Source organism: Thermobia domestica, chromosome 18, assembly GCF_964235325.1.
Source record: "Thermobia domestica chromosome 18, izTheDome1.hap1.1, whole genome shotgun sequence".
In the NCBI taxonomy this organism is placed as follows: domain Eukaryota; kingdom Metazoa; phylum Arthropoda; class Insecta; order Zygentoma; family Lepismatidae; genus Thermobia; species Thermobia domestica.
In genome coordinates this window covers 143,466,157-143,488,720 of record NC_137471.1, presented here as the reverse complement: position 1 = coordinate 143,488,720, position 22,564 = coordinate 143,466,157, and the positions used below count along the sequence as shown (strand labels likewise).

The window sequence follows — 22,564 nt, the reverse complement described above, 5'->3', positions numbered from 1 at the left end:
TCTCTCTAAATACAAATATAAGACTATCGTTGTGTAATGTAAGTAGTATAAGTTCACGAATTAATTCGACACTTGAGGTATGCATACCAAGATTAGCCAGAAACGGGAAGAGATTTTCCTTTTGCCTTTCACCCTCCCTTCATATGCACAAGTCGAATGAACATAATAAATTAAACAAAGTGTTTAAAATAAATTGTAAAAAAGGACTATTCTGTTTACTAGTATTGTTTTAATATATTAATATATTTTCCTGTTTACCTTCACCACGTACCATTTTAATTTAGGATCCCTTTTGAAATTATTTTTGAGGCCTTACCTATTTCATCTCCATAGTGTTAAACTAAAACGCCGAACTCACTAAGATATTTCCCATTGCGCCCATTTTGCATCAATATTATTTGGTTTAGAAAGTACTATGGTACCATGTTTAAAGTAAGTAAATCCTAAAGCTCAGCGAGTTTGTATATCTAGCCTCCTAACTCCGAAAACGTTTACAATCATTCCACCCTTAGTTTCACAAATTTAACTTTCTTTACGTAAATTATTACGTCATGAAAATGAATATGTCGTTTGTGACAAATACGCTTAAGCAATGCAAGAGTTAACTTGATATGATTCGTCGCAAATTCAACCGTCAATGACTATAAGTAAAGGCTAAATTGAAGAGGTTCCCCAATTCCTACCCATATATAATTTTAAAGCATCCACCTAAACCGAACTTTTCTTTTCTTTATTTCAGCTAATCTCTTTGAAATTCTACTTAAATGACTCCTGCACGAGCACCAACACAGGAACTTCGAAAGAAGTGTTAAAAAAATTAAGGGATTTTAGTAAGACTCCTACTCGAGTCGATTAATAACGTTTTCCGACCAGCAGAAGGAAGTCTCGTCCCACTGAGACTGGGTCACTGGTTAGAAACTACACAAAATATTGTTCGAATAACATTTTTCAATGCAGGAACAGAGCCATAGCTACAGATTTCGGCGCCCAGGGCGAAGTAAATTCCGCGCCTCCTACACTCACCTTCCCAATCATTTTATATATATATATATATATATATATATATATATATATATATATATATATATATAACAGCTTTTGTTGTTATGCTATGCTGAATTGTTGAATTTTTATTAATCTTCTCGGAAAGGCCAATGCAAAAACCAAAAACGATCATTATGTATCCCTTTTCAAATAAGAGTTGTTTTCAGGAGTCTTATTTTGGACCTTTTGTTAAACTTCACAAAATTACCTTTGGTTGTCTACAAATTCACTAGGAGAACAGTTATGGAAAGTTACTACTATTTACGTTTCATACTATCGATAAGAAATGAAATTTCAATACATTAAAAACTACGTGCTTTTAAATTGTTCGAAATGGATGACAGTAATAATATTCAGTAATAATTGTAAAGTTTTTAATTTTATTCTGTATGTGACCACATAAATAGCATTTTAATTTTGATCTTTTTACGGTAAAGAAATTTTGATAAATGTCATGGAAATTCAGAAGGAGTCTTCTTTGTGAATTTCTAAATATTGATCGATGGAGGTGAAGAATATATTCAGTGTTTGTACTTAAAATCGAAAATATACTTTGGCTACTATATGTCTTAAATTATAGTAATTACTTAATTTCTTAATGAATGAAAGTTCCGCATTTAAGGTATTTATTATTAATTAACATGTTAAAATACTCTAACACGTACATATATAAAGAATGTGTGTACTTATGTTTTGTATGTATGTAGATAAATATAAACATCACACAACTAGACACGTATGCACAAAATAATATGCTGGCCATACAAAAAGTTGATGAAAAAATGACCCCAATAAATTCCTCCAAATTGGAAGCATTTGATATGTCAACGGAATTTAAAAATAAATCATTGGTAGTGATAAGTGTCTGAAAAAGTCGAACTTCGTTGGGCTAATTTCTGATTCCTTAAGCTCCTATTCTACAACTGTTTGAAGTTCGAAAATATTGTTGTTCCCCTCGTTTACCTTTATTTTTAACATTCCCGCAAAAATAGCAGCTTCAATGTGTCTCTTCACTCTTCTCACTTTCATACCTTCATTCTCACCGTCACACAGTGGAGCCAAACCAGGCAATTCTTAGCAAAAACTCGAAAAATAAAGTGAAAGATTGACTCGACATATTTTTTTTTTTATAATGAAAGCTTAATAGTGTACACATAAGATAGTGTGCAGGAAAAGAAGTGATAGCAGTTTACAATGAACTCATGGGACGTGTATATGTGGTTATCCGCCGAAGCCGGAGAGGCGCTGCTTTGCGACAGAAGATAGGAAATTGACTTTGAATGCGACTACTCCTACATTGCGTGTAGATATTCAGTGGCTCGTAAAAATGGTGACACAACCGATATGTATGTATCGTTTTGTATATTTAGAATGTTGATGTGATGTGTAGTCAATGATCATATTTGATATGATGCTAATATCTATCATATCCCTATGATAATACCCTACTTAATATCATATTTGGAAAATGCTGTGGTACTGAAAGCATATAACTATGGTCAAACGATAGAATGGCATTTTAGTAGAAAATATGACATAATATGTCTGTGATTGTTTAATATGTCGTAGCGGAAACATTGTTCTTACTGTATGCAAAGAAAACCTGCACATATTTGCAGTTTTGAGAAATATAGCGCGTGAAAATATTTGAGAAAACCGCATTCTGGATGCAATGCTGCTTTTGAATTGAGCTGGGATGAATGTGAGAGCAGGTGTTAGGTTATTAGACGTGTGATCCTCATGCACGGAGTTACAAAGTTGAATATAGGTCGATTCTGGAATTTTGAACCCAGATCTAGTTGGGGCTTCGCTGGCCCTCCTTAGCTACGGCTCTGTGCAGGATCTAGTGTATTTTGTGTTTTATTCTGACCTAAATTCGCAATGCCGTAAAAGAATGTAAATCTTGATTTTCACAAATTATTTGATATATAGTCAGAATTATACTCGTTATTGAACTTGCTATATACAACCCCTCTCACCACTGAGTTTGTAAATAGAATTAAATGCAAAGAATGTGCTGTGAGTTATATAGGAGAAACGGGAAAGAGGTTAGAAGAAAGGTTTAAAAAGCACAAGGACGACGTTAGATTGAAGCAATGATATATATAAACATGTGAAGGAGACAGGACATGAAATGGACTGGAAAGGCGTAGAGGGGCTGGAAAGGGAGAGAAGAAACATTGTAAAAAAAATGAAAAGAGGCAGAATGGATACGAAAGAAAGAAATCGAGGAACTTATGAACTGGGATACTGGACTAAACATACATGGTGCATGAAGGAAAATGTTGGATAAAGCAGAGTAGAAAGAAGAGGTAAAAACAGGTGTACTGAACAGCAGATAGCCAATTAAAAGTGAATGTTGTTCAATAAGAGCACACAGACATGTCAATTAAAAGTTTAGCTCTCAAGTGAAAATTGGATCATTAAATGTTGCATATGCAATTAATAAGAATTGTTGAAAATGAAACGACGGATCTGATTGGTTCATAGATATGACCTCATCTCATTTTAAGAAGTATATAAGCTGCAATCCTAGGAATTGTATTTCATAATATGTCTCATGACGGCAAAGTTTTTTGCAGAAACTATAACGCTATTATTTATTACTTAATATATGCTTTCGTCAGAATTTGTCTTCTATTGTATACAAGAAATATATTACTTTCTAGTTGCGAATATTATGAATATTGTAACAAATATGTAAAAAGAGAAAGTAATTGTTGCGTACGAGCTATATTCGTCAAGTACACATCAAGTATGAAAACATTACTCTTCAACAAGTATCCAGAATTTTTGCGGAAAATAAATATAAACTGATGAGATACTTATTATTATTTATTAATATAATATTTTTAATTAAAAAAAGAAAAAGCATTAGTACCATCATGTTAAATCTGGAAAATATTATATTTATTGTTCACTAACTCATATAACAGTTCTTCGTATTTTGGCTTTTCAACATTCACCAATGTTGATCGTTTCCTCCTTCACTTTTGTCACAAATCCACAGCAAATAAACTGCAATGCACAGTAGTTAAGGGGGCAGCAGAGATGGTTATGTACTGAAGAAAGTTATTATGGGATTTTTAATCAGCACAAATATATTTCATCCGAATATTCTTAACAACAGAAGTTTACCCGGAGTTCCAATCTTCATTGAATTAGATGTAGTCAAATCCATTATAACAATTAAGCTAAAATGCTACCAAAGTTCTTCATCACGTACCGGCATACTCTATTTAATATGGAAGGAAATGGTTGTTGTTCAAGTTCTTTAGTCGTTTGTTTCCCAAATGCTTTCGAGAGGATTATACATACACATCTGTGCTTTAAGTCAGAAATAGATTCTACATGGATATATCAATTATAAAAATTTATACAAAAAAAAATTGTTCTTTAAAAATGAGCTAGACATTAATTTAATATATACGCACATTTTAAGAGTTATCTATTCTATAAATCACAAGTATCCTCTTACTCAATTATAAAATATTAGTCTCCCTCTATTGTAGATTCAAATGTTGCTTACCAAATACGACATATACCGTTCAACTTAAGCTTTAAACCTTACATTTTCGTGAGGTCAATTTAAAGAAATAGACATCATAGGCACCGCCTTTAGGACTTTATTTTTATTGTTTATAAATTATCTTCCCAATACTACAAAATGTTAAAACATACCTTCGTACTACAATGATATGAAATTATATAGAATATTCAATAAAGTATATAATAATGACCTGCAACAGCACGAAATATGAATACATTAAAAATGCACGGTGTAAAAATAGATTACTGAAAAACAGCACTAAGAAAAAAAATGAACACAATGTAGAGAAAACAGAGATTATGACACAGTTGAGAACATATATTACAGGTACAGTAGATATTATAAATATTTAAGACTATTATGCAAGCAAGAAGAACAACAGCATTTACATTCACAAAATGACCCTCGTTTCAAAATGACAGCACTTATTTGTATTAATATAAATTGCTCGTGAGCCCTACATTAGAATTCGAAACGGCAACATGGAATAGTATTTCTATAACAATTGCAAATAAAATTGAACACATGCTAAAGTCTTCCAATAATCGGAATACCATTGCACACATTTACTTGTTTTCTGATGTTATAGAATTTTATATTACAAATCTGGATTCTAAATTAAGTCCCACATGTAACGTTTGAAGGAAACATGCAATATTTTGAAACAAAAAAAAAAAAAAATTAAATGAACATAGATTATTATTTCAATACACGCGAATATTGGAACGGGTTCTAGGAATTAGAAAGCCTAAGTAGCAGAAACAATAGTTTTTACTTGTTTTTATAGAAAAAAGTACTCGATTATATATATTGTAATCAATAATGTTTAAGTAACGTTGCCTCCAAAGTACCAAATGGTAGTAATAGGAGTCGTACAGCTTTAATTCCTACAAAATGAATGTGTGAAATTTCAAAAAGGTTGAATAATTCTTTAAACAGAACTTTGTGGGAATTTGTCTAAATCTTTGAAATTAAATTCTTCCGTTTAACGTCCCGTTTTTTGCCCTTTGGCTAAGAGAGACGATGATTAAGGGAAGAAAGTGATGATGGCAGAGTTGATGGAAACAGAATATAGATGACACCAGAATATAGTTGTCCAACACAAACTTACTTGGCCACGGATCGAACCAACGACACCACGATTATCATATGTGATGTCAGTTTTCCCTATCTTTTCTTTTATAATGTTGTGTATATTTTATACCCGCCTACTTTACAAAGAATTTTGAAATAAAATGAAATATTTCAGTTTTACGTCCCACGCTTATGCCGGTTAGGCTAAAGGAAATGGTGATGATGAAAAATGAATGAAATGGTGGAATGAAGAAAGTGGGAGGAAACGGGAGAACCCCGATAAATTCAATGAGCACGGTGTTTGTCCACCACAAAGCGCGAGCTGGGATCGAACAAGGGACCCCAAGTACCGGAGGTGAGCGCTCTACCACTGAGCAACCGCGCCCCCTGTACAGAAAGTTATGTATATTTGTTCCAAGCTCTTTGTGCCACTGTAATAATACAGAAAGTTATTATTATTATTAATGCTTGTATTTTGGAACTTTATTATAGGGGTCAAATGAAGGAGCGCCAAGGCTGAAGTAAGAAATACACAAGTTTTACGAAATGAAACGCCAGGTAAACAAGTTTCAGATTCACTTTATTCAAGGATCACTCCGATTTATTTCGTTGTTTACGGACGGTTCGAAAAAGAAAATTTATAAAATCTGTTCCCATGTTATAGGCGTGGAAAACGCGGAACTTGGGCTGAATACGATCTTCAGAATTTACCGCCACACAAAGAATAATTAGACTTGTTATCGATTACAAGCTTGAACTCTCGCAACGAACTGTTTATAAGCAGTCTCTCGCAGAAACGTTATCAAAAGCACGAAGGCGAAATGAAAAATGAAACTAAATCTTTTAGCTTTACCTCCCACGTCGGCTAGGTTAAAAGAGACGGTGATGAGAAATGAATGAAATGGTGGAATGAAGAAAGTGGGAGGATACCCACAAACACGGTGTTTGTCCACCACGAAGTTCACCTGGCGCGAGCTGAGATCGAACTAGGGACAACATGCACCAGAGGTGAACGCTCTATCACTAAGCCAACGCGGTCCTAAAAGCTAGAGAATATTATTATTATTATATTATACAATATGTTTATATTATTATTATTATATATTAGGAAATATATTCGTGGAAGAAGTAATTGTGAAAATCTATCAGCAAGAGGAGGAAGAATATATTAATTATTTATGAATATTTAATAATATGTTGCCATGCACTGTATTCTCACATTTGAGCCTGTGATTGATATACTTTACGTTCTTGTGCTTAGTTCAAAACAAGTTCTGTTACTCCTAATTATTATTCCTGTTCGGCAAGTCGTTCTATTTTTTTTATTTTACTTTAATCTTACTGTTTTGCGGTTTTTGAGACCAGTGTATTTCTTAAATGTACCTAGCTTTGTTTTATTATTTCAATTAGTGTTATTTTAAGACTTATTTTGATAATATATTTGAATGTTCTTATAACTGTCGACTATCGCGGGTGGAATGTATAGCTTAAGAACTAATATCTCCATTAAATGTCAATGAATCAGGTAGAGCTCCTCCTTGGCAAAGCGGTTAGCGTACGAGCCTTTGGCGCGGGAGACCCGGGTTCGATTCCCGGCGGGAGCTCATGTGGTTCGGATTCCACGTTAATCAGTAGGTCCACGTCTCATATAGCCTCGCTGCTGAACGGGACGATAAACTCAAAATCAATCAATCAATGAATCAGGTAATTGCAAGCTGGAACAATCGAACAAAACTATCCGTAAATTGAAAGCTCATTATGCACAAATTATTCCTGTGTCATGCTATATCTTCTTCACTACTTTTCATTTGTAAACTGCACTTCGATGTGAGTTTCAAATTGCATTACTGCATGTTAAATCGTTCCACTGAATTCCGAGTCAATGGAAACTGAAAATGAAGTGAAATCTTCAACTTTTACGTCAAACGCTTATGTGGTTAGGCTAAGGGAGACGGTGAAGATAAGAAATCAGTGAAATGGTCGAATGGAGAAAGTGGGAGGAAACGGTAGAACCCAGAGAAAACACACGAGCACGGTATTTGTCCACCACAATGTCCACACGGCGTGAGCTGGGATCGAACCAGGACCCCAAGCACCGGAGGTGAACACTCTACAACTGAGCCACCGCGGCCCCCTCAATGTAAACTGAATATAAATAGTGTTCAATTTAGAACATTGGATCTGATTAAACTTACTTGTAAATTAAGACCAAGAAGGGAAAAAAATGAGATCTTTCTATTGTTTATAAAAACAACTAATATATAAAAAGCTGAAAAATAGAAATAAAATATTACCTTTCAGGTTGAAATTCGTCTTCACACTGTTCTCTATTTTTATTTGACAATGAGTCAATTATATCTTCAGACGTAACAAACATTTCGTTCTTAGAATCTTCAGCGCAGTCGCTTGAATATATATCATTGTCCTTGATTTCATGGTCAGATTTTACTGTAGAAAGTGATTCCGAAGTAGAGAAAGATGCAGCGTCTTGATGTGTTACCGCATTCACCTTTCCTACTATATTCAACTTGGTTTCTTTGTTACAAATGAATCCTACAGAACTTTCACCTGGATTTCCATCAACAGATTTTCTTTCTTCAGCTCCCCTTACAATCTCAGACAACATAGAAAGTAATTCACATGTAAATTTATGTTCATCTTCCATCATGACAATAGTCAGAACTACTCGTGCTCTATTTATGTAAGTATTTCAACTCCTTAATTACTTGGTGAGAGTAGTGGAAGTTGTATTTGAAGATAATAAAGATGTTAATCTCCTTTCAATAACCTTAAAAAAGGCATGAAAAATAAATAAGTTACATGATATTTGTTATAGAAAACATAAAAATAAATTTAAAGTTATACATACAAAATAAACGTTATGAAGTAAGGACTCAGATGTATTTAGCAATTATTTTTACTTTAATACAGGTAAGCATTTAATAATATTTTTGAATGTGTAGTTATTCGAACATGAGTGACGCGAACAGCAAGTATATGTGCACAACCGCGAGACTTGTAAATAAGCTGCAGGTAAATAAACTAAACGTTCTGGTTCTTTTCCATTGCTTACCGTTCTAGCACTACTGGTTTCACGGAAACGGCCTGTCTGAAATATTACAATGTTCTGAAGATACTCCTATGCTTTACACTACAGTGATTGGTTTTAGGAGATACGATACGAAAATCACATGAACAGAGTGGAAGTTAATCTGTACCACATGCAAAATAAGAGTAATGTGCAGAAATTGGATGCCTAATAATGTTCGCTGACATTCGTTTCAGTTGAAAGAACGCCGCAAACATATTGAAAGTATTTTATAGACAAGAGAACAGGTAGTATTAAAAAAAAAACTAACAATTTTGAGACGCTATGCGAAAATTAGAAACTCAATTAAATAGTCGAACATCATATTCTAGATCTATCAGCAGAAACGAAATGATGTGTGGTACTCTTGGCATAATCTCTTGTGAACCTGGTAAACAGACAACTTCTCCTTCCTACCTGAATCCAAGTAGTATCAACTCATTCGTTAAACAGTACAACTGTAGCTGGATAGTAGGTCTATTCCGATAGCTATTTTTATTATCACGATTTCAGCAGCAACTATCATTCAGACAAATTATTATACACCCGAAAAATACTGGTGAACTTTGCTAACGCACACACGAATAAGACAGAACGAAGTGCAAGTATCACTGACATATTTGAAAATAATTTCTAGTTCACATCTGCCTTTCATTGAACAAGGAAAAATGTACAACAAAAACACATATGAATCACAGCTGTGAGAGAGAGAGTTCAACTTTCAGGAAATTCCATGGAGCTTGCTTATCGATTTTTAGAGCAGGTGCTTGAGCTTTTTAGAGCGGCCGAAAGTTATACGTGCCAACAGGCGGAATGTCGTGAGTTACAACATATTTTGTAATGGAAAGCCTTCAAAGTTGGCACAATAGTTTGAACCGGGTCATTTGTTCGGAAACGGTTAGGTAAATGGAAAGCTCGGCTAAGACGTATCCCACCAATTTCATGGACACACTTTTTGGGATAAAAAAAAAAAGTTTGACCAGGATCACCCGCGGGGTTCGACTGAAAAGTTTCAAATAGCAAAGAGGGTTAAGCACTACATAGTTTGAAAGCTGTTGTAAAGTGATAGAAAATGGAGCTAGTCTCGACTTTCTACGTCAGCGCTGTGCAAAATTGTAAACACAAGCTTAACCCAAAAGTCCATGGCCACGCCTGTAGTTCGGAAACGTTGAGACAAGTGTGAAAACTAGAAAGAAAGTGCGGCATTATTTTCAAAATACAATGATTTAAGTTAAAACATCTTGTCCCAGAGCTCCCACAGAGTCCTAGGTTGGCTTTAACTAAAACATTTCAAATAACAAAAGGGGTGAGTAGCACATCGTTTGAAAGCTGTTGTTAAATGAAATAAGACGGAGCTAGTCTCGACTCTACAGCAATCCTGTGCAAAATGGCGGCGAGTCAAATTGTAAAAACAAACGTAATTGAAGTCTAGGGCAACCTTAAAACCTATGTTATTCATTACGGTACAAATCTAAATCTCAATTTTGTGTATTATGTATTTATAAACAATAGGAAGACTAAAGAACAACTGAATTTCGATTCACTTCAACTATTTTTTCATTCTGCAACAACACATATATGTTTCGTTCCTAATGGGAGTTCGTTACGGTTCTCTGGAGATTATTTACGTGGATATAACGAATATGCGATAAACACACAACTCTGACTTTTTATTCATACTGCTAAACAAAAGTTGAAAACCCTCGGCTACTTTTCTAATTTTATCATACGTAGTTCATACATAAACATTTTGATGCACCAGCCAGATTGAGGGCTCTATTGTAAGGTATCTGTCATGGCTACATTTGTATGCCATTAGCTGGATTGGTCGCAATATTTCAAGCAATATCAAATATACCAAAAAAAAAGTTTATTTACAAGATTGGTTAGGAGTACCAAACCTACGTGTAAATCATTGCAGTATATCAAGCTATGTCAAGCTAATTCCAAGAAATACGACATTTATATACAAACTCATTTTTCACGCTTGTAGCCATATTGGAGTACAGATAATACTCAGATATTTTGTGAATATCTACTACTGACCGTAAACGTAAATACCATATTTTGCTTCTACAATACCAGTGGTTTCAGCTGGACATCCGTTCCATACATAGTGTGGAATTTGAACTCAAGATGTCGCGTTTTTGAGCATTTCGCATCTTTCCATCAAATACTGATCAACATTCATGCCAAATTTGGTTGTCTTAGCTTCAGCAGTTTGGTATGCCTACCCTTTCGACATAGGTTTTAAGCGGCCATCTTGGATTCAACGTGGACATAGCTTTTCAATTAAGCTTTCGTTTAGATTTTGACCCGCCGCAGTTTTGCATAGGATTGTCGTAGAGAGTCGAGACTAGCTCTATCTTCTTTCATTTCACAGCAGCTTTCAAACGTTGTGTTACATAACCACTCTTGACGTTTGAAACTTTTGAGTTAGACCCCGTCTGGGACAATTTTTTTACACCAAAAAGTGTGTACTTCAAACTGGTGAGATACGTGTTCGTCGAGTTTCACATTTACCAACCGTTTCCGAACAAACGACTCGGTTCAAAATATTCTCCTAGGTAATCTTTTCTAGCTTTTACATTAAATTTTACTTTGTAACTCAAGATACTCAACCCGGTGGAACACATATCTTTGGGATTCGTTTAGTTATAACATATTAAATGCAAACACAATTGTTTCGTTTGGATCTCAGAGGAGCAACTTCGTGACCCTTTCTTTTGAGTCTTCAGTAAAGAAAAACTTTTTTTTTTTTTTTTTTACTTAGGAGAACAACTTTTTTCCCCTTACAGTTGTATAGAGAATGTCGAAGCTGTCTGGTTTTAAATGAATAGCTACTTTTTCGAACGTTGTCCAGGTGCAGAATGTTACTTAAGTTTTAATACATTAGTAATCAAAACTTGGGTGTATTATTATTATTATTATTATTATTATTATTTGTCTTTTGTTGTTTTCTTTTGGAAATAAAACTGCACTCATTTTTCATTTTTACCAACAGTAAGATAACAGACGCAGCGAAGTATTTTGTGAAGACAGAAAGAAATATATAATAACAAAAATGAACGAGAACGATTATTATTACTGTTCAGAGCAGAATGTATGACACTACAATTATGCCCTTTTGGATAAGGGAAACGGATGATTACGGCAAGTGAATGCTGATAAAAGAATTGTTGCGAAATAAAAATGTAGGAAATACCCGAGGAAAACCCTTAAACATAATGTTGTTAATTACAAAATTGTATGGCCGATGTGGAACGAGAGACTCACGCAACAGAGGTTAGCGCTCTACCACTGAGCTACCGTGCTTCCTGAAGCAGAATTTTTAACACGTACTCCTACTGCACATAATCCCCGGTAGAGCAACCAGACTTGGAAAAAAGTTAGCAATACTTCTGATCAATTTACGATATTTGGTGTCAACTTTATTTTCAAGTTTCGTGATCTAGTGATGATTTCGAATCACCGGTTTCGATCGGGGAGGGAAATTTTACTCCTCCCAGCAAAAAACTTTAAAATATTTCTCGCTGGATATCTCCCAACATACTCAACGTGTGTTCTTTTTTCTCAGTACTAGAATATTTTCACACCCTCCTGATAGGATTTAGATTTCTCGGTTTTCCGGATGTATGGTCATATTAAGCCGTCATGTATGAGGGATGATGTCCCTCGGCGATTACACTATGCGGGGAAACGGAACGAAAGAAGCGGTCTGGGACCTCTATGTTAGGTACCAGCCCGGTATGTGCCTGGTGTGAATGAGGAAAATTTCACTTAAGAAAACTGGCATGTAAGAGCACTTTAAAACTTTTAGGACCCTCCTGATATAGTCTGCTGTTTTAAATGTACTACTTTGAGTTGGCACTACCGCCAAGAAGAATGTAATTATACAGGCGCAGTGCGCTCATCCAATGTTCAACAAACATCATAGCAAATTTTCAAGAACTTTTCTCTATAAGTTGAAAGCATTTTACTAAAGGCCGCAAAACCTAAATATTTAACCCTTCGCTGAAACAAACTACGACCATATAGGATATATTTCTTTGAATTCACCATATACTGGGCCTGACAGTTTACACAAGAGTTCTGTCAAGCTTTTCTATTCAGATTTCTGCATAGGTCCGTGCTGAGATACTAACGAGGGCGGTGGACAAGTCCACCAAAAGGGCGCCCATACAAACGTTAATCCGTGTTATATAAATATATATATATTCTGACTTAATTAATATAGTAAACATCAGGAGGCGATTCCCGTCTCCGAGATGAATAGGAGCCATGACCACCCGAAAATTTTCCGGAAAAATGCAAAAACAGCTATACTCGAAAACAAAATGTCGGAACGGAATCGGGCAAAAGAGAATGTCCATTATTTTTAGTCGTACATTCCAATAGTGTACAGTAAGATATAGTGCAGTGGCGGTGCAAGGCTGATCTCCCAAAGAAACTGGAATATTCCTTCGAGTATTTTATCAAACATTGAATGAGGAATATGAACAACAATCAAGCACAAGATTTCAACAAATAAAAAGTAAGAGTACATCCTTCAAATTAGAACACATAATTCGAAAAAGACAGATATACCAGATTGTGATTGATCTATTTTGCCTCAGCGCAAAATAAACTCTCGGAAGAATTTAAATGGAAAGAAGTCTTTAGCGTATCATAGTATATCTTCTAGGATAATGATAACATGATAAATGAACGGCTTCCAGTCCAAGTTACGAGTGTGTGAAAATGAAAATGAAATCTTTAAGTTTTACGTCCCACGGTTATGCCGGTTAGGCTAAAGGAGACAGTGATGATGAGAGATGAGTGAAATGGTGGAATGAAGTGGGAGGAAACTGGAGAAACCCGAGAAAACTTTCGAGCACGGTGTTTGTTTACCACAAAGTGCATACGGCGCGAGCTGGGATCGAACCAGGGACCCCAAGCACCGGAAGCGAACGCTCTACCACTGGCCACCGTGCGAGTATGTGATAATGGAAAAAGTAATTTTGATAAGGAATAGGTTTATAACGACTGTGTATAAGAGTCAGGCGTCAAAGATACGTATGTATATTATACGAGAGTACAAGGGATTTTTCTCATAACAACAGTTCCAAGGGATTCCCACAAATTATGTGAATACAATTGGGGCGAAAGTAAGATGCAATAAACAATTTTCTCTTTGTAATACGTAATTCTGTGGAAGATAATAATCCGAGCACAGAAGCAATGAAACTCGAAGAAACGCAAGCTGTTGCTCGTGTTTCACAATGATACAAAGAAATACAGCTTCAAACTAACGATTTATTCTGTATCGCACAAAGTAAGGCAACTGTGAAATACTCAGAGGTAACCTGTATAGTACCTGTACAATACAGTATGCGTACAGGAGATAGTTGTGAAGAATAACAGTTCAGAGTCTGATATTGTCGACCGTTGACAGCGTTGAAAAGATGACATCGCCAAAGGAATTTTTTCCGAGTGCGGTCAAACATATCCGAAATTTCGGAGATGATTATTAACTCGAGAATAAGTTCTTCGGCTGTCGTGGCTAAAGTTGCATACAAAAGGCGTTTCAACCTCTCCCCCTCAAACGAAAAAGAAATCGAGTGGCGTGAGATAGGGTGAACGATACGGTTATGACTCACGCCCTTTTCTCCCAATTTAACAATCTGGAACTGTATTATTTAGGTAGGTATGCATATTGCTGTCAAAATATGCAGATGCACTCTTATACTGGGAATCACATCTGCTGAATTATGTTCAAAGGCACATGTTCTAACAATTTTGGGAAAACATAACGTAAAAATTAAAGATACGTACTTCCACACAACCGGGCCGGCACTAAATAAGGTCCTACCATAAAATTATCCATCATACCTCACCGCATGCTCACAATTAATCACTGCTGCTGATAATTCACTATAGAGTTGCATGTGAATTTTTACATTCTGCATATGGCTATTGCTATAGGACTGTCTCTGATCATTCTCAGTATGCTGTCTTGTAAGATAAATTGAAGAGATCCTGTCTCTAAGGCAAAGAAGAAAACTTGGAAAAATACAGGAAAATATAATCTCCTTTGAGGGTCACTGTCACGATATAAACGCCTCGTCTCTGGGCTACTACCTCTTGCCTCCCTAAAAATGAGGTACATATCTGCCAGCTCGTGGACAGAGTAATCTGCCGTTGCGCAGCACGTACAGATTAAAACAATTTTACTTAAAGACCAACGTCTACGCTTTTACACGACCTTGAAATCCTGAACATAACCCTCTACCGTTGAACGCAATATTTCCTATCCTGTTATACAGCAATTTCACACGAACACCAGAGCATTGGACTCACTCACAAGTTGCATAGATCCTTATTACAAAATAACCACGCTAACTGACGCCATTCCACAATAAAACTGTGTAAGACAGCCTTCTGCAACCCACTCGCAATTCACACAAGAGACGATATTTCCGTAGTGTGCGACCAAAGCATCATGCCCTCAGTGAAAGTACTACGAGATGCGTACGTGCTGCTATGTGTTCGCAAAAGTTCCACATTCTCTTTCCTCCTGTTTATTCTATCCAACTCCAAAGTACACTGGAACGTCGGAAAAAGATCTCCCTCATTTTTTGAATGTAATTCCAAGGAGTTTTCTTCTAGAAAATTTCTCCAGCAGTGACAAAACCAAAATGTAAATGGGCTACACGAGGACTCTATTTTGGAATATTCACAAAAGTAGTGTAGTGTTTCGTAGCTCAGGGGTAAGGTTCGTTTTGCCAACTCAAAGGGAAGAGAAGGGAAAGGAATACTTCAGTTTCTTTGAGAGTCACCCTTGCGCCACTATTGCACTTGGAATCTACGACTACAAATAATGGACATTCTCTTTTCCCGACTTCGATCACACGTTTTCTTCTTGAGTTATGGCTGTTTATACATTTTTCCAACGCATTGAAAAAATGAAATCTTTAAGTTTTACGTCCCACGATTATGCCGGTTAGGCTAAAGGAGACGGTGATAATGAGAGATGAGTGAAATGGTGGAATGAAGAAAGTGGGAGGAAACGGGAGAACCCCGAGAAAACCCACGAGCACAGTGTTTGTCCACCACAAAGTCCACACGGCGCGAGCTGGGATCGAACCAGGGATTCCAAGCACCGGAGGTGAACGCTCTACCACTGAGCCACCGCGCCCCCATTTCCAACGCATTTTCGGGTGATCAAGGCGCCGAAAGGAGGCACATTTATATCTAGGTTAGTGTATACTTTTCGTTTTATCTCGGTGTCAGGAATCATCTACCGACATTTGTTATATTAATTAAGTTATAACCTGTATATATACGGGTGCCATTTTGTGTATTAAAACCACCAAATTTGTTTAATAATGTAAATAGTTAAACTGGGAAAACTTTCTTACTACAGAAAAACATTTTAATTCTTGTTATTTGTGTATGCGTGTGTGTGTGTGTCTGTGTCAATCAATATAGCTATAAAAACCAGACACTGATTATTCGAACACTGCTCTATAACACACAGGAACCATTTTATTTTTAATAAAAAGCTTTAAAAAACTTGAATTATTTAAGCTGTACTGTCTCGATTGCGCTTACCTTTTGAAAGTTTTTTTTTTTTTTTTTGGCAATAAATGAGTAGCACTACGAAACACTGCTATATTATCTTACTAAATAAACCTACATGTTAATTGCTTTACTGGCTTTATACATATTTTTTGAAAAGTGATTGCACTCTTTAGCTGTTCTTTCCCAATAGCAACTGTATCAACGTATGATACGAAACTGGTATACAGAAGAATTTTTGTGATATATCGCACGGTGCCCTTTATAACGGCGAATTTACTATACAGAACTGATATACAGAAGAACTAAAACCACTTATCTATAATGTGATGCTTCGCAGGGCGCTCTATGCATAGGGCGCACTGTACCTTTCACAGGTTCATTAACAACAGTAATAATATGTATTTATTGTACAGAACTGTTGCTATACAGAAGAATAAATAAAACTGTTTATCTTTGATGTGGTTTTGCAAGGGCGCCTTACGTAGCGAGCACACTGTACTTATCACGTGTTCTTTACCAATAACAACCTTAAGAATTTACTATAACATGAAACTTTATTTATAATGTGATGTTTTGGAGGGGGCACCGGGACATGTTCCGGTGGGCCAGCACGGGCCTCTTTCTGCACGTACCGATTTCTCATTAAATAACATTTGTAAAACCTTGGAACGAAGTTTCACTAATAAATAAAAACCTTCACCGGAAACACAAAATGAACGGACTCATTAATAAACAGAACACTCACATGTCATACTACTTCCATATTTATTTAAGTAGAGCCAAGAGAAAAGGAGTATACTGAACACATGTGGCTTCTGATTTAAGTTGTTTTTCCCTGACTCTAGGTGATTAAGGTTTAGTGAGACAACAGCAAGAAAAACTTAAAGTAGGCAAAACATCAAATAAATAAAAATTAAGAACTCAAGATGTAGAAACAAACACTGTGAATATTAAAGTACGTAATATCGAAAAAAATATTATTTACTTGCATTTTTAAACTAAGGATATGATTTAAAAATAAGTAAAAGGGATATTACTTTTCCAAATTTTAGCTAAATATATCCCGACTTTCAATAATTTCTAGGAATGTACCGATACATGATATATGGCAGGATGTCGAGGGAAAAAATTTTGAAAAGCGCCAGGTCATTAGATGATAACGAAGTTATCAAATTAAATCAAAAGATTTACTGCTTTACGAGCATTAGTTTGTCCATAACAAAAGATGTTGCACTTCGCTAGTTGGCCAACAAAAAGCATGAATGATATCTAACCAAGTCAGAACAGAGCGAAGATGGTGGGCCCGCCCGGAGGAACTTGCGAATGGAGCAAGAACGTCAGAGATTGTGGGTATGCACGCAAGCGAGTAAATTGGAAAAAAGTGTTTCCCCAACGATTCGAGTTGTAACAGCACTTGTCATTGTTTAATACTAGTATCGCTCCACCTGTAAACACAAAAAATAGGTTCTGAGAACTGTAAAGAAATATCCCACCAGTGAAAAATAACATCTAATGGAGCCATCTTTCATTTGGACTCACTATTTTCATCCACCGTAAAGCGTTTTTATGATTTCGCACTAGTAACCCTACACTTGTAACCTAAAATACAGCTCTATCATTTTGTACTAAATTCTGTCGACTGCAGGAATTTATTTATAAAGATGTCTTTCCTTACAAGTAATGATTTTTTTAAAAAATAATTATTCCAAAATTTAATGCGCTAAAACTACATCTGCACGAAAACATCCTCAGTGAAGTGAAGGAAAACGATAAATAAAGCTAGCATGATGTGTATTCGCTACATTCACCTGTTGTCAATACTAAACTTACAATAAACACATTGAAAAAAGTCCCTAAAACTTGAAATTTACGAACAAACAAAATACCGAGTCAATAATTTCCAACTGTGTAAACGATCAATATTATAATCACTAAATCTGTTGTACATAAGAAATTTATTTTAACAAGAAGTAGTTCGGTAGGAAAGAATGACTGAAATACAAAACAACATAGTTATTTAAAAAAAGAAGTATCTTTAGTTCAAGCAACTGAGGAAGGAAACCATTCATTATTATAAATATTTTCATCCTTCTTGCTTAAATTATTGTAGTATCTTAAATTATTAACTTCAAGCGGTAAATTTATGAAATTATTTTGTAAGCAGTTCTCTGAGTTTATGCGCACTAGCAATGGACAAACTTGTACCACATGTACATAAATATATTATTTACGACACCCAAGTTTAGAGGCATAATAAAGGTATACAAGTTAAGAGTCAGAAAAAAAGAGAATACACATCTGGAAGTTACTAAGAACTAATTGTTACAGCAACTGCAATGTTTGAGGAATTATTTCTGGTTGCTCATCACTAGAGACCGGATGTTAGGCAAAATGCCTATTCTTTAATATTAAAGATATGATCAAAAAAAACGTTTTAAAGTTTATATAGGGGGTTATAGTTTCGATTTAAGCCAATTTCATTTTGCTTATTTTGCCTATTTCGACCTTTACTGCCTAAATAATTGCTTTAGTGCCTAATGTTGCCTATTCTATGCATTTTCTTCAAAATAAGCCTTCATTGGGAAAATATATGGTTTATATAACATAAATAATACATACATATATACGTATATTAGGTGTTTGTAAACACAAGCACGTGGTACGGTACAATATATACACAGGCTGAACTTCAAAGATGTGCACCTACTTCCGAGGTGAATAATGATATCAAAAGTTCTCTTGTACTTTGTCGAATTCAGTATCGTGTGCGAGTGATATTGATGCCAATTTGGAATCGAAAATCGAATCTTGACAATTGGAATGGAACAGATAGATGTGCACATACATTGGAAGGTGATTCGTGACATGAAAAGAAGACAAAAAGTCATGTTGCATGTGGAATTCCGCGTCGTGTACGAGTGACAGGGGTGCTAACTTGGAATCAAAAATCGAATCTTGACAATTGGAACGGAACAGATAGATGTGCACATTCGTTGGGAGGTGATTCGTGACAAGAAGAGAAGACAAAAAGTCATGTTGCATGTGGAATTCCGCGTCGTGTACGAGTGACAGGGGTGCCAAATTGGAATCGAAAATCGAATCCTGACAATTGGAACGGAACAGATAGATGTGCACATAAGTTGGGAGGTGATTCGTGACATGAAAAGAAGACAAAAAGTCCTCTTGAAAGTCACGAATCACCTTCCAAAGTATGTGCATACTTTTGTGTCTCGCTCCAATTGTCAGGATTCGATTTTCGATTCCAAGTTGGCCCCCTGTCACTCGTATCCAACGCGGAATTCCACAACATGCAAGAGGACTTTTTGTATTCTTTTGATGTCACGAATCACCTCCCGAAGTATGTGCACATCTTCCAGGTTTACCCAGTATATAAGGAAACATAACAAGCTTCCTCTTTATATATACAATAAAAGAAGATATTGACAAAGAAGTGTGTTTCAATATTCTTTGAGTATTATTTCTGACTTGAATCTATTTTTTAATGGTCTCAAGTATACTTATTGAATATATTTATCTTCATTATTTCGAGCTACATTTTAGTGCCTACTTTTAAAATTTTTAGCGCCTATTTGCCTGCCTATTTTCTAGGTTTTTCGTGCCTAAACATCCGGTCTCTACTCATCACAATGTTGAGTTCCAAGTGAGATATCAAATGCGGCAACAAATGGAAGTCTAAAGATTCCAATTCAAACAAACGAGCAAGTTATAAATTTTTCCCTGTAAACTCTTTACGGATCGGCTAGAGGCTCAAGGACCCTTTGTTCATCTCGTTTGATCTCGCAAACTATCATTTCCTTCAGCGTAAGGAAAAGGAAATTCATCGAACAGCGTAAATAATACAAGTAAAAATTATGACAGTATTAAGAATTCTGAACACAAAATATCATTATGTATATATGATGCTCACAATTGTACGCAATAAATATTACTATTTCAGTTAAGAGTTAAGTTCCAAATTTGGTCGTCCATTTCTACCAAAGTTTTGAACATTTACCGGGAAGAAATAGAAAAATTGCTCGATTGTGTTTGATAATATGTGGGTAGAGCGGACGTTGTATATATATATTTTTATTACGGCTATGAACCTGGAGCTATTTGGCAAGCGGAAGGAATTATTTCGCGCAAGCCCACGGCATGGTCGGATTGTGGGAAAGTAACGAGTATTTGATTTATGAACATGGCTGAAGGTGCACAACTTAAAATGAGTGAATGTATACGGAAAAGGATGTGCTGATGCAGTTTAGGGGCTAAACATTTTGAAAATTTACAGGGAAAAATGAACATTTTCTTTCAAACACACATTTATAAGGAACACAGACGACATAATTTTATAAAAAGTGATACAGCTGTACTTTAGGTTTACAAGTATAGGGTTACTAGTGTAAAATTACAACAAGCGCTTTACGATAGATAAATTAAGTGAGCACCTGTGAAAGACGACTATTACATGTTATTTTTTTTTTTCGACAGTGTATATCTGTACAGTGTACAGGAGCTGAATTCTGTATACAAGCGGAGCATTTCTAATACGAAACCACAAGTCCCATTAAACTCGTACTTTTTCCAAAACCCACTTCTTTTCACTATCCTCGCTTACGCGTATACCTACCATCATGAACGCGCCGGCTCTCGTCGGACACACCCTTGCGCGTGACCATAAGCTTCGGTTCGGTTAAATAGAATTAGACCTAGTTTGTAACCGCGTAGTATATTTTTTTTTTTTCCTTTTGCACTCTACTACTTATGCAGCATTAGTTATGCCATACATCCGGAAGCCGTGTTTGGCGAAAGTTTACTTTGTGCAGAACAGTCTTTAATTTGGCCATTTTAATAAAACACAACGAACCCCTGCGGGGCTTCTAATTCGTTCCTACTACTACTCCTACTACTACTTATACTATGGCGTACTAGTTCGTTATTTTCCGGCACAAAGCAAACTCTACGAAAATCGAAAACGAAGTGCCGTTTTTCAACAATTACTTCGGGTAGCCCACTTAAATTTGATCCGTCCTAAATGAGATACTTTTGTCGCCCAACGGAAATCCTTTAGGAAACAATAGGATATCAGTGAATGTACTATAATTTTCCAACAGCTAGTTTGAGTGGTGTTCCAAAAGTAAACCTGCACGGAAAAGCATTACCTAGAATATAAACTTCTTTCGTCGGAGTACTCCTTAATTCATAAAAGCTTTACTTTATGTTTGAAAGTGAAATATTGCTTGCGCCCACGAATGAAATATTTGATTTAAAATAAGTGTGCTCATATCAAAGACGGTTAACTATTATAATTTTCCAATACTATTTCTAGTAAATATTATACTAAAAGCAAAAAGCAAGAAAATATGATGCCATGACGACACGTTGATTTTCACATGATTACAATTAGATATTTGTTATTGTTGATATTTTATATCTATTTATATTCCTAATTCTATTTCTAATATATTCTATTTCTATTCCTAATTATATTTTATTCCTATTAATACCATAGTTTAGTATTATGTGCTTCATGTTACTTCTCTCCAAGCTATAAAAAAAAAATAACTAGTAGCAGTGATGCCAATTCCTTCAGAGCCGTTTTCCCTTCACAAGCATTAGAATTTCCCTTTTCCGGACAAAATTTCCCTTCATCCAAACCGTTCAAGTACTGTATTTAGTAAACATATTTTTAATCGTTTTCGCTTCCACCCCCAATCTTATAACCACATACAAGCAGATAACCTGACAGCCTTCCTTTGAGCTTATGCAGAACTTGAACTTGATTTGTTGTTTAGGATTCTAAGGCGTCGCGATAGAGGAGGGGAAAGGATATGGAAAGGTGTAGGTCAGGACCTATGTTAAAGGTGCAATCTCTGCATTTGCCTGGTGTGACTGAGGAAAACCCTATAAATACCTCGGTCAGGACGGACAACCTAAATAAATCATAAAAAATATAAAATAAATATTATGTAAATTTAATTTTTAACCTAGATATTATAGATTTTAATATTAATGTAACCTAAGATACAAAGAAAACATTAAGTATATATTTGGTATGTACTTACTTAAGAACAGCACTCCCATATTTACTGAAACGAATACGAACAGTTACAAAGAAAACTGTAGCTGCTACTGTCTTTGGCTGTACACGAGGAATGTTCGTAAGCATAATACAAACTAAATCAAAGTTCAGAGATGCGGAATTCTTAAGAATTTATAATTCTGTGTGCACAATCAGCAGAAAA

The 22,564-nt window shown here is 35.5% G+C and overlaps 1 protein-coding gene across 3 annotated transcripts in view; it reads right to left on the bottom strand.

Moving 5' to 3' along the window:
- LOC145676036 (uncharacterized) overlaps positions 1-21,962 on the bottom strand; it is a 37,819-nt gene extending 15,857 nt beyond the window's left edge. For all 3 annotated transcript variants that reach the window (XM_081746890.1, XM_081746888.1, XM_081746889.1), the window contains exons 1-2: positions 21,827-21,962; positions 7,963-8,456 (exon numbers count right to left, since the gene is read on the bottom strand). In XM_081746890.1, coding sequence (XP_081603016.1) covers positions 7,963-8,336 — 374 coding nt within the window. In that variant the 5' untranslated portion in view covers positions 8,337-8,456; positions 21,827-21,962. The remainder of the gene's footprint in view (positions 1-7,962; positions 8,457-21,826) is intronic.
- Between the last annotated feature and the right edge of the window lie 602 nt (positions 21,963-22,564).